The sequence below is a fragment of the Rhagoletis zephyria genome, unplaced genomic scaffold (genome assembly GCF_001687245.7).
Source record: "Rhagoletis zephyria isolate East Lansing unplaced genomic scaffold, Rhagoletis_zephyria_1.1 Rzeph_scaffold_00725, whole genome shotgun sequence".
In the NCBI taxonomy this organism is placed as follows: Eukaryota; Metazoa; Arthropoda; class Insecta; order Diptera; family Tephritidae; genus Rhagoletis; species Rhagoletis zephyria.
Genome location: NW_016157809.1, coordinates 155,459 through 172,548, shown reverse-complemented (window position 1 = coordinate 172,548; position 17,090 = coordinate 155,459). Strand labels below are relative to the sequence as shown.

General features: G+C 36.3%; 1 protein-coding gene across 2 annotated transcripts in view; it reads left to right on the top strand.

Annotated features, from left to right (window-relative positions):
* Nucleotides 1-17,090, top strand: part of Cdc14 (cell division cycle protein 14) — a 35,576-nt gene that overhangs the window by 9,742 nt on the left and 8,744 nt on the right. Inside the window, exons 2-7 of one of the 2 annotated variants that reach the window (XM_017613851.1) lie at nucleotides 11,916-12,181; nucleotides 12,250-12,781; nucleotides 12,853-12,991; nucleotides 13,069-13,974; nucleotides 14,833-15,095; nucleotides 15,234-15,438. In XM_017613851.1, coding sequence (XP_017469340.1) covers nucleotides 11,916-12,181; nucleotides 12,250-12,781; nucleotides 12,853-12,991; nucleotides 13,069-13,974; nucleotides 14,833-15,095; nucleotides 15,234-15,438 — 2,311 coding nt within the window. Of the gene's footprint in view, nucleotides 1-11,915; nucleotides 12,182-12,249; nucleotides 12,782-12,852; nucleotides 12,992-13,068; nucleotides 13,975-14,832; nucleotides 15,439-17,090 lie in introns of both variants that reach the window. The other variant, XM_017613850.1, reaches the window with a different exon arrangement.

Sequence of the window (17,090 nt, the reverse complement as noted above, 5' to 3'; positions counted from 1 at the left end):
AGCAAAATTGTGTAGATAGAGGATTTTGCTTTTGTAACAAAATGTTATTGCAGATAGTGGATTTTTCAAAATGAGAATATAATACCATAAAAGCAAAATTTTAAGTTTGGCATTATTGTCATGGTTGAAGGATAAATAAGAGCTCACGTTACCATCAAAAACTCATTTTCATCAAAATTGTAGTTAGAGGGTATTGAATATAAGCCCTCGATATGCAAAAGAATTCTCAGAAACAAGTAATTAAAAACCATTTTTTTAAAGACAAGCTTTTATTAGTGGTTTATAAAAAAAAAATCGGTAATGCGAGGGCACCTAACGATAAAATTTTTTGTCCATTTAAGTAAATACGTTCTAAATATGACACTAATCGGACCATAAATAGGAGTTTTTGAAATATCTCGACTCCTGCGCCACCTATCGAGTAAACTTTTTTGGGTATCTATTCCTTTTCATATAGGTAATATATATTCTAAATATGAACTATGTATATCGGTCAATAAATGCGGGTTAATTCATCGTTAACATTGCATTGTCATCGGGTTCTAGGCTAAGTATAAAGTTTGAGGTATCTAGCTCACCGGGAAGTTGGTTAAAAATTGATAGTTAATAAAAGCTTGTAAAAAGTTTTCAAATTTTGATGGAAATTTATTAATTTTTATTTATTTTTTAAAAAACAGACTTAAAAAAATATATATATATATATTTCTTGATCCCATGATCGTATCTTAACCATATTAGTATGGGACACTCTGAGACACTACCTTTCCGATGCGAAAAGAACTATCGAAATCGGTTGACGTGGTCCAAAGTTATGCGGTAATATACATACATTAAAAAAAAACAAAAAATATTCCGACGCACTGATAACCTCCTCCTTTTTTGGAAGTCGATTAATAATGAAAATTAAGTAAAAGAAAACTAACCCAGAAAAAAACAGCGAAAAAGCATTGTCCCTATTCAAGTGCATGAGAGTGTATGTCACTCAGTTGTCATTTGCCTACAATGCTAATCGGCTGTGTAGCGGACTTGTGTCTGTTTGCTTGTTTGCTGTTTTCCGACATTCTTCTTCTGTGGTATTTAATTTTAACCCTTTATTGACTCTCTTGTCTACATAGTGGCGCTATTTAGGTCGATCATGCAATGTGTGGCATATCTCTTCAATGCTTGTACGTGTGATAATAAAATTTTTTATTTTTATTTTTTTAATTATTTTTTACACAATCTCTTCATTCTTTCATTCTACTAATTGGCACGTTTGTGCTCATATCTACACTCCCTGCCTCACTCTTCCTCACTAAAATTCTAAGCTCAGCATCGATATTCATTCTCCTTTCACTGTCGCCCCTTTACCTATCCCTACTTATTCCCATTTCAATATAAATTTCTATTTTTATCTACCGCATCGCCTATTCTAAAAATCATAAAGTAAGCCTCTAAGCGTGCCAAGCAACACGTCTACGCGCCGCCGCTTCAAGTCGTCAACCCTTTTAGTTTTGTACAGCAAGTGACCTTCTTCTTTCACACCACCTCCTGCAAGCTACACCACCTACCATGCGCCAGCCATCAAGCAAAAAATCGCGCTTCCAGTCAGCCACCCATAATGACTTGTGAGTATTTCCCATCGGCTTTTCATACAATGCCATACCATTCATTGTTGTTGCTGGTGTTTCGCAAGTTGTGTCGTCTTACATACAAAAGCGTCACTTTATATTATTGACTTTGTCTTGTCTACCCTTTTGTTGTGGCTAACTGCGCCACACTTGTTTTTTATAAGCTTTTTTTTACTATTTATTTTCATGTGCTATTTTGTTGTATTTTGCTTCATTTCTTTGCTGTTTTGTTGTTGAAAGCATAAAAAGAAATCTTGTTAGTGGTATTGATTTTTTTTTGTGTACCTTCTTCGATGGATAGCCATTACGAACTTACACATTTTCATTAACCTGAACAATATCAAAGTCTGTTTTAATATTTAAATTTTTCCTGTGTCATCCAATTTAAGTTAACAGCTTATTATTGAAACGAAGAGACAGATTGTAGGTTGAATTTTTGGCTAGTTTTCAGATTGAAGCTTTGCGCGAGAAAAGCGCAAATTATTGCCTTCCGACCGATAGCAAGGAGTAGAAATCGGAAAAGGTCAGGAAATAAAAAATCGATCAATTGGAGGTGGTTCGAAGTCGGTGTTCTTTCTGAACTCTTAGGGTATTTCATTCTGCTTGCTTCTTTCTAGCAATAATAGGTTCACTGACAGTCAGGCGAATATTAAACGCTTGGAGAGAACCTCGTTTATTTTAAAAGTAAGTAGCTTTGAAATTTCAGTCATGTTTTCATGATAAGGCTGAAATGTTTCATGTGCCCAGTCATTAAAAGAAAATTAAAAAGCAAATGAGTCCACACGCCATTTTTTTGCAAGCTGCTGTATCCTGTGGCCTGTAAGAAAACCTATAACAATTCTTAATTTGTGTCTACTAAGGTGAAGGAGTGCTGCGTTTCGCTTTGCTGATATACCCGGAAGGAAGGGATTAGCTTGTATCTTAGCTTTCGTACTATTTAGTCCAGTAATGTTGGCTCTTCCTTTTTTTATCCAGACATAACAGTTTCGCCTAACCAAGCTCCATGAGAAATCAATAAAGATTCCTGTATGTGGTTGCCCCACTTTCTATGTACTGTCTCAGACATAGTTCAATGGCATGCACCTCGACTTTAGACAGAGTTACCTTGCCACATGCCGGTGAAAAGCAGCCTTCTGGGTTGTATGTATGCCGTAGACTCGCGACTCGGTCAGTATTGAAGTCGTCAGTATACCAAATGTTGCTGTCCTTCCGGCGTTTAGGTCATTCGTTCTCCCTGTAGTTCTCTTGCGGAAAAATATCTTGAAATTGTGTGTGAAGTTAAATCTCGGACGCACAGGTCCACAAAGCTTATGCGGAGCCTCGTTCCCTTTTCCTGAAGAAAACGAAAATGTTAGTATTCTTAGGGTTTACTTACGTTAACCCATTTTTCCTGCACCATTTGGCGACTATTTTCAACGCATTCTGTTGTAGGTTGGAGATAGCGTCTTCGATCCTACCTCCGATTAGGATGACAATATCCACCTCGTAGCCATATCGCTTAGCTTAGCACTTTTCATTTAGAAGGCAGAGCATAGCAGAGGGTTGATATCTCCACCTTTCACAGATCTGACTCTTTCCTGGCCTATCCACTCTAGATAATAGTTGTGATTTAAAGACGTTGGCTATCCAGCAGACAGCCGGGTGTAATTGTCTATTAGAGAGTGTTCCGTTAAGCATCATACCGCCACCTTCTTGTTCTCCAAGGTCTTCTCAATTTTCCTCATAGGACTCTGAAGAGCATTGACAGTGGATATTCCTGGAAGATATGCATAATTGATTCTCTGTAAAATGTTCCTAATAAGGAAACTAGTCCTGATTTTCCGGTATCCGATTGTCTCCAAGGTTTTTAGTTAGTAGAAAGGGGGGAAGACTAATGGGTCGATATGACTTTGGTTAGTCTGTTGGTTTTCCCGTAATCCTTGGGATATAACGGAGCGTCACTTTCCGCCATTGTAGCGGAGTCCACGCGAAACAAGGGACGCTTACTTAGCTTTTATTTACATTCTCAGCTTTTTATTACTAAGAAATGCACTAAAAGTTTTTACATCTAAAGCTGGAACAAAAAATTTCGCAAAACAAAAATACGAATCATATCTTTGCCCATGACTCACGTAAGTAGTATTTGCGCAGTAGTGTGCACATAAAAAATGTCTAAAATGTACGTATGTACATACATATGTTGCTATGCATGTGTATGCTAAAAAATATGCATAAATACGTAGTAACATTTACAAAACCTTTAGTTGCCATCTGTAGCACTTCAGCTACAAAATGCACCTTTGCCATTTCACAATTTGCCATTTTTTCCATTTTACTTAGTAGTGCCTCCTGAGGATTTCTACATATGTAAAAGTACATATTCTCATACATATACATATACATATACATATGTATGTACTAATAAAATTTTCTTCATATTGTAAAACAGGTAAGGCGGGGCGAATGGTAGGTTACGGCCACTGTGTCTAAGTGATTACAAGTGCGTACTACCACTCCATAGGGTCTGAGCTCGATTCGTGGCCCAAGCAACATCGACAGGAAAAACAGCTTCTCAAACATTTTTGGACGCACACCACAAATTGGAGGAGAAACTCGGCCAAGAACTTAATGAGCTCATTTAAGAGTCCCTTCCTCTGAAGGTCGATTTAGATAAGCTCAAATTCATACATAATTGAGCCTCAATATGAGTCGTATTGGTCTCTTATTTGCTTCTTATACGGCTCATTTTGGACTCTTTTTTTAACAATTTTTGGCCTCATATATGAATCATTTCAGATTTTTTGAAAAGATTCATTAAAGAGTCACATAGATTTCGTTGTTAAAACTCATATTTCTTACCCACCTATGACTCATTTCGGACTCATACATATATTCTGAACGCTCGGAATATGTTTGCGGGGTTACGTATGTATGTACATGAATAAATAGTGCTCGTTCTGACACTGAACATTTTTTAACAAAATTTCGTTGCATTTATTTTTAAAGAACATAATATCAGTTTTTTTACTGTTCGACATATTAATTTTTTTTTCTTCTTGCGTAAAGTTGTTGTTGCGCTTCTCTCCCAGAACAGCTTACATTGCGTAACCATAGCATCTCCAAACAAGCTCCTTTTTACTGAATAATTATTAGATTTATGCCAACGTATGGCATCTGACTATTGTAATTTATATCCCTAACCTTTCACACAGACTCAGCCATGAATTTTCTTCGTACCTACAGCTTGTGTGCAAGAATGATTGTGGGGGACCCTCAGCTCTATGTTAACTAGGCATAAGGAGTTCCTGTAATGCTTTACTGCAGGTGACAATATATTTCTATGTTGTACATTGTTTGTTTAAGAGATACATAATTTCATACATATCTGTGGTTATAGCAATAACCACCTGAGTCGACTTAAGAAAGAATTGAATTACATATATAGGCTATCGTATTCTGCAACTACTATTCCATGTGTATGTGAAATCCCCATCTCACCAGCTAGGATATTTAAAAAGTTATATACGAATATATTTTAGTTTCTCCAAAAGGTTAACATTACAATCTAATAGTTCATTTCCACCAAGCCTTAGCTGCAGTTTAGTCCTATTGAAAAAGGGAGATTACAACCTCAAGACGGTAATTGTTAAGTACAAGCAAACAAAAGTAAAAAAGCAAAAAGTAAGAAATAAACCCTGCCGATCACCACATGCTAAAATTTTTGCAACTTACCTGACCTCTTAACCTTATTCGTAAAGAAATAAAGTAGCTTTATGAAAAGTTAATAAATTGAAAAATGTATGAAAACGTCAATTTATAAAGCTCTTTAAACCTACTTTATTTTTTATGAATTAGGCCATAAGTATTTAAAAGGTTTTTTCTCGAATTCAGGTTTTTCGACATAGGAGGTTATTGCTTATGACCACAGATATAATTTACATAATATACAAAAATGTAACTGCTTTGTTGTATACCCAGGTACCATGTCATTCATCCATCCCCTTTACGAATCCGAGACCGCAGCTGTCACTATTTTCGAGTTTAAAACTCATCAGTGTAGGACTCGAGATACCATTATTTGTTTCAGCAACTTACACCGACTACGATTCCCTTTGTCTAGTTCTTGATTGACCCTATAACTACTTGAAACGATTTTTGCTAGCTGGTTCGCATTTAGAAACACCAAGTGAAGCCAAGTTCCAAGTCTCTTTTCAACTAATCTAGCCAACGCAGATGAGACATTCCTCTACTACCTTCAGCGAGTATCGTGTCGAGCATTTTCCAATCCTAAACGAATTTTCATCTATTTGTACGGCATGACATGACATATATATGCCTTTGTAGAACGCATACGGCAGCAGTGTGGAGAAGTGTTTCCCCCATAATTTACGGGCACTTTAGACAGCCTAAAACCTATCGTAAGTCGCCGAACCTTGTGGAAAAATTTTCGTTTTTTTTTATTGTTGGCCAGCAACTCAATCTATTCACACGCACGTATTCCGGCCTCCATCTTACTTCCTTGCTTCCCTTTTCAACTCTACAACGCTCTCGGACAGCTTGCGTTGAATTAATTGTTTCTGTTAGCTCGATGAAATCCACTAACTCAGTCAGGAGTAGTATTTCGAGAAAGAGTTGCAACGCGGTTGCACGAGCCAGCTTCTCTAACTGCTAGAGTGAGAGCTGAGTGGCGAATCTGTTGGCTGTGTGCGTATCTTGACTACAACAAGGTGATGATCCGAGATGTCAGATCGCAAGCCCTGAGCACAAAATTTTATGGGTATGTTTATATAGCGAGCTGCTTGCTTCAAGACCGACACACGCTTGTAGCCGCCGTACATCATGATGAACAGATGTTGCAAGCTTTAGTGGACCCTTAATCTGAGTATGTCAGAGTGGTTTCACCGAAGCTCCCTCCCTTTCTGCTCTAACCCAATTCTACGCACGCCGATTGGCTACCGCATCTCGCACATGGGCTGCTGTAGAGTAGGAATTGAGTGCAGTCTAGCAACTGTAGCTGTCCCAGATGTCCCATTCCCCATTGCATCCCTATATTTTTATTGCTCCGTAAAAAAAAAAACGTAAGTTTGCAGTGAGAAAGCACAACTTTTTGTAGCAACGAAAACGCCATAACTTTGTCAAAGTATCTATGTATTTACGCCTTAACGGGTCAAATTGTTGTTTTCAATTTACCACAAATCAAATCAAATCAAATGAGTGGCATAAAAGTGTAGCAAAGTTTTTTTTAGCATGGTAGCCTTGTAGCCTCCTACATAGCCTGGTGTTTACTCCCTGTTAGTTAATTTCCGACTTCTGTCTCCGTCTATTAAATTAGCAAACTATTCAATTTGAGTTTTGTTGCGGTTTTCTATTTTTGGATTTTGATTTTGATACTTCGATACACACAATCGACAAGCGGTTCGTGCGCAGAGTATAGCAGGTCTTTTGCACTTAACTATTTATGTACATAAAAGATTTATATTTTTTTTTTGTTTTTTTTTTGGTTCTTGGCTGTCGTGTGCATGTTGCATGCTACGCCAATTGCGGCAAACAACATTGAACTTCTTGTCAAAGTTAGTAAGCAATAAATTTGCCATAGACAAAGATCATATATCTATGCATGTTAGGGTGGTCCTTAAAATATCTACATACATACCTACAAAATAAAAACATCGCGAAAATTTAAAAAATTTAAACAAATTTTTTTGGGTCGCCACCAGGGTTTGCAAAATTATTATATTTTTATCGCAAAAATTCGACAAAACTTTTGATTTGACCAGCTATAACTCAGTGTGTTTAGAAATTTTTATCAGAATAAATTTAAATAATCTAAAAAATTTTCAGATTTCAAGCAAAAATTTTGTTAAATTTTTTTGAAATATTCGTGGATGTCTTTATTTTGTACGTAGAACTAAATGAAGGGTTATCCCATACAAAATTTGAATGTTGATATTTTTAAGGACCACCCTAATGTTTGTCTGTACATATACACGTGCATTTGCATGGAATATAACGGGTGATTTTTTTGAGGTTAGGATTTTCATGCATTAGTATTTGACAGATCACGTGGGATTTCAGACATGGTGTCAAAGAGAAAGATGCTCAGTATGCTTTGACATTTCATCATGAATAGACTTACTAACGAGCAACGCTTGCAAATCATTGAATTTTATTACCAAAATCAGTGTTCGGTTCGAAATGTGTTTCGCAAACCCAATTGCTGCGAACGGCGACGAATCGACATTTCACGGTCTTCAGCAACACTCTCAGAAACAGACGCAATATTCTCTTCTGTACGCACTGTACGCATTCGTGTGGTTGGTTTAATGTCCAATAAAGTAAACTGAGTGCGAAACTTGGTCACAATCGCATTAATTGTTTGCTCACTTGGTCGATTATGTAGACCATAAATCGGACGTAAAGCGAACCGAACACTGATTTTGGTAATAAAATTCAATGATTTGCAAGCGTTGCTCGTTAGTAAGTCTATTCATGATGAAATGTCAAAGCATACTGAGCATCTTTCTCTTTGACACCATGTCTGAAATCCCACGTGATCTGTCAAATACTAATGCATGAAAATCCTAACCTCAAAAAAATCACCCGTTATGTATACTATGTATGCTTGTAAACACTTACACAGTTATACATACATATATATATATACATACAGATGCTCTCAACTTTTCATTGCAGTCGAATAAATTGCAGCTCTACTTGGTGTTTGCGTGGGCGTTCACGTTCTATGCTCCATTAAGCAGCAGCGCACAGTGGTTAATACATGGAATTTAATGTTCATAATTCACAGAAGCATTAATTTCTCAACCAATTTGATTAATCTTTTTTTTCATGAAAGCTTATACAATTTGCAATAGACCGGTTGAGCCCGATTTGTGATTTTTGTTTTGTTTATATTAAATTTTTTAGTGCAAAGTGCAGAAAAAGTGTCAGTTTTGAAGAAGATCGATTCTCCTGTTCCAGTTAATAAATGTTACATAAAACGAAAAAAGATTTCACAAGAAAAATTTTTAATGTTTGAAACAAAATTTTCACCAAAAAAAAAGAGTTTTTAGAAAAATATATATATATGCAGTTTATAGACTATTAAATTTTAGTATAATAAAGTGGAAGTTTCAAGTCGCTAAGAGTTCGCGTTGATTTTTAATATTTTTTTTTCGCAAACTCAAAGTGTTGTTACGTGATTTTTTTTTATTTTGGTGAACATTTTTTTTAAAACATTAAAATTTTTCATGTTAAATTTTTTTTCGTTTTGGAGAAACCCTACAGTTGTTTTAAACTAGTTTTTACTACGTAACACTTATTACCTAGAACAGTATAATCGATCCTCTTCAAAATTTACACTTTTTCTGCACTTTGCACTAAAAAATTTAATACAAACAAATAAAAAATCAAAAATCTGGCTCAACTAGTCTCTTGCAAATTTAAGCTTTCATTAAAAAATAATAATCAAATTGGTTGAGAAATGAAGGCTCCAGTAAATTATAAACATTAAGTACCACTTATTAACCACTGTGCAGCGTCACCTAAAACTTTTTAACTTATTTTTCGTTTATTTGTTTTTATCGCATTTTTACAATTGTTCTTTTGATTTTTTGGCTATTATGGTTTTATTCAAGGTCATTTGTACATGTTTAAAACATACATGGCATATGTATTCCAACTAACGAACATGAACATGACATGCAATGCCAACTTGACTACCCAATGCGCCGGCAAAAATACAATCGGTTTAAGGCATTTATTATGCTTCAGCATACATACATAAATATTTAATTGAATATCTATAGTGCATACTCACGTGCGTATTTATGTACCTATCTATGTATTCGCTTAGCTCGTGTGTGCGGGGGCGCATGCGCAACATTTATGTTCACAGATTTTGCGGCAATGATTGAACTTTTGTTAACCTTTCAATTGATATGGATTTGATAGCTAAAGGCAGCTAGTGTTCAGCGAAAGTTCAGTAAAATCAAATGTAATTGCTTTGATGACGAAAACGTTATACTTAATTAGAATTAGAAACATAGAGTAATTTCGGTTTTCTATGTTTGTAGCCCATTTATGACGAAAGATTCACCGCCGATTTCTCAGTTGATACATAACTTTAAGTTAACAAATAGTTAGTAAATCAATAGTTAACTGCCCAATGTTGGCGAATTAACTATGAGTTAATCATCAATTAAGTATACTGAGAAACTGACAACAAGAGATAATTAAACATCCACTGAGAAATCACACCACAGTTATTTCCCTGGTAAATTATTTCACTAAGTCTAATTGAGTATATTATCGAAAATGTTTGAAATCGCAGAAAACACCCTTGTTGATGATGTAATTTACAGAGAAAGGTGAAAACTCCATATTTACTCGTAAATCCGATTTTTAAATTTTATGCAAATTACAAAAATTAATCCACAACAAAAGGGGAGCGTAATCCTAATGAGAACAGTGAGTGACGTAATATTTTTTTTTTAGAAAATTTCGGATTAGCAGTTCTTTTGCCCATTCAGTTTTAGTACAATAAAGTAAAAGTTTCAAGTGGCTACAAAATACCGTTGATTTTTGAAAATTTTTATTAATATAAAAAATTTTCTTCCATACATAGTAAGCTCGACAAAATTTGTATATCGAGGGCTTATATTCAATATGACCTATCTGTAGTTTTTACAAAAATGAGATTCCTTTATAAAAATCCACCTTATACTATGTTCACGTTGAGCCATATACTCGAGTTTATGGGCCATTTTGGAGTTTAACGCTAAACTCTGCTCTTAAACTCGGAGTTTACCATACAAACAATTTTTGTTAAAATCGCCTTAAACGCCACTTTTATTTGGTGTTTATGGGAATGCAACCCTTTTTCTTGACTTAATTTGGTCGCACAGTACAAAAAAAATTGGCCGCAGTGTAAAGTTTTAAATTGAGACTTATATTGCTTTGCTATATAACAAACTATATTTTTATAAAAAATCAATGAATATTAAATAAACAAAAGGAAAACTGGGGATTAAAAGGGTGCGCTATTGAAATGTCGAGGAGTGCATCTTCTGGGCTCCACCTGTGCTCGCATTGCCTAGAGGGGAGGAAAACGAATAAAACCAGCTTTTGGATGCAGGTTCAAGGTTCTCACCTGAAGTAGCTATCGGCTATTGTCCACGCCTTACCAAATTATGGGTAAGCCATCTACGTTCAGCTTGTTCGTAATTACTTCAGTGACTCCGTTCGCTATACATATGCTTCCGAGTTAATTTCAACCCTATACAATTTGAATTCAAAGTGGCTTTGCATAACCTGCCTGATTGGCTTTCAAAGAATGAAATCATTAAATGCTTCTCGAGCGTTAACTGAGTTTTGATTGACTATAGTAAATCTTATGATTACGAGGGTCACTAAAAATTTTTAAAATAAGAAAAAAAACAAAGTTTGTCGGTAAAATCGTTTTATTGGTTATCAAAATATTCTACAACCTATTTTACTCATTTACATACACTCCGGCAAAAAGTATTGGCACAGCTGCTTTTTTTTTACTATATATGCAACAATTTTTATTCTAATAATTTTCCGCCAATTTTTTATAAAAATATGTTTCATTCTACAGCAAAAAACATAAAAATATAATTTGTAAACTTTGTGCAGAACTCGCGAAAATTCAGCAAATTTTCATGCCAATTTTCAACTTTTCAATCAGACATTTTAGAATTTTCTTGAGTATGCAGTTTTGTAGCCCATTAAATTCTAGTATAAAAAGTGCAAGTTCGGAGTTAGTCAAAAATCGCATTGATTTTTGAGAATTATTTTTTTTTGTTGAAGGTGTTTTGCATTTTTTCCATATAAAGTATTTTCAAAAAAAAAATTTGTGTATGGAAGAGTCTGCGTTAAATAAATATGCAAAAATTAACGGTAATTCGTAGCTACTTACGACTTCTACTTTATTGAAAATCTGCATACTGCAGAAATTCAAAAAATCTGATCAAAAAGTGGAAAATTTGCATGAAAATTTGCTGAATTTTCGCGAGTTTTGCACAAAGTTAAGTAACTATATTTTTATGTTTTTTGTTGTAGAATGAAACATAATTTTATAAAAAAAATTTGGGGAAAAATATTAGATTGGAAATTGGTGCATAAATTGTGCAAAATTTGCTCTGCCAATACTTTTTTCCGGCAGTGTATGTACATTAGTGCAGTCGGAACCTCAAAAACATAATTTTTGAAAACAGCTTCTTCTGGCGATGAAAATCTTTGTTTGCGAAATTACTACAAACAAACACATGGATATATTTTATAATTGTTTTTTTTTTTCATTTACAGACCGCTTGTATTTTGTCACATTCAAGAAGAACATCAAACCAAAGAGCACACCCAACACACACTACTTCAGCATAGATGAAGAATATGTCTATGAAAATTTCTATAATGATTTTGGGCCGTTAAATATTTGCATGCTATATCGGTACTGCCAAAAATTAAATTCCAAATTAACAGCGAAATGTCACGCCAACAAGAAAATCATACATTACACGACACTAAATGCCGCGAAGCGACTGAATGCCGCTTACCTGATTGGTTCGTACTCGGTAAGTGCCAAAGAAATTATTTTCTTTTTTTTTTGCATTCTTTTGACATCTTCGCCTTTTACTTTCAGATCATCTACCTAAACAAATTGCCAATGGATGCCTATCGGCCGCTAGTCGCTGGCGATATACCCGCCTATACACGCTTTTGTGATGCGTCTTTTGGACCAAGCGGCTATAAGATTTCGCTAATTGATTGCCTAAATGCTATTTACAAGGCAATGAAAGCTGGTTTCTTCAGCTTCGACGATTTCGATGCCGAAGAATATGAATATTTCGAGCGTGTTGAGAATGGCGATTTCAATTGGATTGTGCCACAGAAGTTTATTGCATTCTGCGGACCACATCAGAAGTCGAAAACACTGCCGAATGGTTATCCATGTCATTCGCCTGAGCGATATTTTGAATACTTTCACGAGAATAATGTAACCACTGTGATACGTTTGAATGCGAAGGTGTACCACGCATCGAGTTTCGAGAATGCCGGTTTCGAACATAAGGATCTGTTCTTCATTGATGGTAGTACGCCAAGTGATTTGATATTGAAGAAATTCCTCTCGATATGCGAGAATACAAAGGGTGCTATTGCAGTGCATTGTAAAGGTGTGTTTGTTGCGCCAATGCACTCCTAATTTGATTTCTAATTGTATTTCTCAAAAAATTCTAATTTTCAGCTGGTCTTGGCCGCACTGGCAGCCTTATCGGTGCATATATCATGAAGCATTACAACTTTACAGCGCTGGAAGCTATCGCCTGGTTACGACTGTGTCGTCCAGGCTCAGTCATTGGTCACCAGCAGCAGTGGATGGAGGAGTAAATATAACAGAAATCATTTTATATATATTTAATTCATTAAACTTCGCGCTGCCTTTTCTCTTTCTCTCTTAAAGCAAACAAACTTGGCTCTGGGCCGAAGGTGACCGCGTGCGCAAACGCTCCGGCTCGCAGTGCCCCATCCACAAGTACGGCATTTACAGCATCACACTCAAACAAGTCATCTCAACCGGTGGTTCGCCGCTTACAATGACGCAACCCAAAGAGAATTGTGTGAAAGGTATCTCACAAAAGGTGGATACAATGCATCTGCATGACAACGAGGATATATCAACCAACGGCAATACGAAAACGGGTGTTACAACGCGCGCACGCTCACCAATCACTGCTACCAATACAAATACAAATACCAACACCATCACCGCGACAACGACCTGCAATCGCCGCTCGAAAGAAAAGGCCGATAGTCGCAATGCGAATGTGAGTAGCGCTAGCGATGAAGATGCCACCATTACCGAGGAGAATGGCGACGATGAAGACAACACTGATAACTCAAATGCCACGTATATAGCATCGACGAGGCGACGCAAGTCCCCAACGCTCGCTATAGCCGGCGCAAATACGCTATCGGATGGCGGTAAACCACCAACACCGCCAGTGCGGCGCACCCCACCCATAGCTGTAGGAGAGGCCAATACACGGCTGTCGCCAGTTAGCGGCACCGAGCCACTCTACGCCGAGAAAAAGCTTAAGAAACCTTGCATTGGCTTGGAAGCAGCACAGCGTCCGACTATAGCGTCGACTGTGAAAATGACGCAAGCAGCAATTGATAAGCAAAACTCGCAGACACAAGGTGATAAGCTGAATCAAATAAAAGCGTTGCGTCGCCAACATCAACAACAAACGCACCATCAGCCCGCAGCGGCACAACAGGCATCGACGGTGTTACAGCAGCAGCAGCAGCAACAACAATTGTCAACGCAGCATAATTCACGTGGCAACAGCACAAATGCTAATACATAGTAAGTGAAATTTTGATGACGTTTTTTTAATATTGAGGTTGTTAAAACAAAAAGCTCAGTTTGTATATGTAGGTATGGTAAAGGCGTTCCTCAAACTGAGGCACGCGATGCCTGCAAATATGGTTCACGATAGCCTGTTAGCCTGTTCTTCCAAAATTCATATTGCAAAGTTGATTTCGAGAAAGCGGATATGGACTATGGTAACCCCGTGGATATTCGGAAAGTTCAATAGGACAATTGAATCGGTGAATTAGACAACCGTACAAGTCCAAATCAATAAATAGGGTCTAGGACCAGTACAAGGCAATTTTAAAGAAATATACAAAGCACATTCGGGACGCCATGGAAGTCTCATATCATCATTGAGGATACCAAATAGTCAGCCAGGTTGAGCAGAATCCTCGGCCAAGAACAGTTTCAGCCAACATTATGTGTATATTAAAGGTTAGATAGTTCATCAACCGGAGGTTGTTGGACGTTCTTCTGAAACCACACTTCACCGCAGTGGTGTTTTTTTGTAGGAGCTTCTGGCGATAGAATATATAAAACGTTTCCTCTTTTGAAACACCAATATCCATTCTAATCATGCTTCGGTGGTGGTTATTCCAATTCTGAAAGCAATTTTTACTAAATATGTATGTATCTATCTGCATATCAGTGGCAGGGCATCCAATATATGTTGTTGTTGTTGGTGTAACAGCATAAAAATACCCCAAATAGTTTTGCTAAAGGTGATCTTTAAATTTACTCTTCTAGAAGGGCTCAACCTACATATTACATATCTTGATTATCTTGTCATCTTATTTTTATTTATCTCTTTTTCTCACCCCTCTCTCTCTCTCTTTATCTCTCTTACAGTCCATTGGATATCGAGCGTCACATGCGCGCCCGTTCGCAACCTTTCCGCAACAACATCGCCAACATAATGCCAAGTACAACGCTAGGTCCTACAGGCACAACAGCACTGGCCACACCAGCATTGCGACACAACGACCAGCATTGCCAAGAAATGGCCGCAGCGACAGCAGCAGCAGCATCGGCAGCAGCTACAGCGGTGGCAGCAGCTCATGAAGCAATGCTTGCTGCAACAGCGGCGCTCAACAATAAAAATCTTTATAATTGTAATAATCGTTTTGTTTATAATACACGTTATCATACCACCACCACCACCACCAACAGCAATAACAACAACAACATTTTCATTAATCCTAATAATAACACACGCACTAATAGTAACCTCATTAACCTTCTAACAATAGCAACTCATACGACAACAACAACATCAGCAGCAGCGGCTGGCACAGTGGCTGGAACTAGTATGCCGACGGTGTCACGTGGAGATGGTGGTACCACACCGTCGTCGGCGGCGGCGGCGGCGGCGGTGGCTACAACAGCAACAACGCTACCCGGAGGCGGTGGCAGTGTGACGACGCGTGCACGCAGTTTAGCCATCTATAGCAAAAGGTAAGTGCAAGCAAGTGATGAGTTGTTAGTGAACATAACTAAAAATACACACAAGTACATACTTTTATGTACAACAGCAAGAAGCACAATAGCAAAAAAAAGAAACAATAATCAGTTAGAGAAAACTAAAATAACTAAACCAAAAAACAACAAAAAAAAAATAATTGTAAATATTTTATCCGAATAGCATTGCAGGATACAAAAAAGTGCTGTTGTACCTATATTTTACTACATTCCAGTGCACATCGCTCTGCTTTCATAGCAATTGCCATATCCAAAGCGCTAAATTTCCAATTATCCTACGCTTGCGCACATTTGCCCACCTTGTTGTTGTATGTATCGCTCATTCGACACTGTTTTGCTACTAAATAATAGTTTTTTTTTTTTTACTAATATTTGCCGAAAAAATAATATTTTAATAAAAAATTATAACCTTTAGTTTGTAGATTGTTGCTGTGCAAGTGTTTTTCAAAATTTGCTAATGGTCCACCAAAACATGTACGATTGATTTTCACTGGTTTTGGTTTTTGTTAAAACTATTTTCATACCTTGCATGCACTTGCGCAATTTGTGTTTTAAAATGCCTAACTTTTAAAACTGTTTAATTTTTGAATTTTTTTATAAATAAAGCTTATAAAGCTAAGGCAAAATTTTAAAATAGAATTTTAAAATTATGAGAAATCCTTTTTAAAAGGTCGCTCAATAAATTTTTAATACATCTGTATGTGGAAATAAATTATTTAGCTAAAATTTAAATAAGCTTAAATTTTACTGAGCTTTAAAAAAGATAACGGAAAAGTGCCTTACAAACATTTTTTTTTTTACGTTCTCATATACTATATATGTAATTTAATGTTTTGACACTTTGCTAAATGTTATTGTGTTTTCGTAGCGTAAGAGTGCAATCTTTTTTTCGACACCTTTATTTTTATCTGTACATTGTTTTGGAATTTATTTTAAAACATTAAAACACTAAATATGCTTAATATGTATCTAGCTCCAATTAAAAATTTCACTAAGTCTAAAAACACTTGGCGTTAGTCATTTCCCAGTACTAATGTATCTAATTTAAAAATAATTACTAAAAACCAAGTTAAAACATATCATATGACTAATTATATCTTAGAATAAGCTGAATGAAATTTAAGAGTATACAACACTGTATAATGTGGATACATACATATAAATTTTATAATATCTAAATGTACATAATACTTAGTTAATTTTAATTTTTTATAAGGATTCGAATTTTTAAAATCAACTTAGGCACGATTCGCTGTATAAAATTCATTTTGAAAACGCAAGCCTAAACGAAGTTCGAATTGGCAATTTACAAAATAATCTCTTCTCGAAAACAACAATAATTTAATTTAATATCGGTTAAGGTTTATTTACTTCATATTCTTCTTTTATGGCAATACTACAATCGCTCGTCGGTTTGGACCAAGTCCAAAAAAAACTTCGCGCCACTTATTCCAGCAAAGTGAAGACAGTGCTGAAGGGCACTCGGTACTCGGTACTTCGTTCCATCTTCTTCAGTGTCCATCATTCACGCGAACAGGGCCATAGATTTTACGTAGAGAAGTGTTCTCTCGAAAGCCCCCAAAGCCTTCTCATCTTTGTTCGGCATAGTCCACGTTTCTGCGTCATAT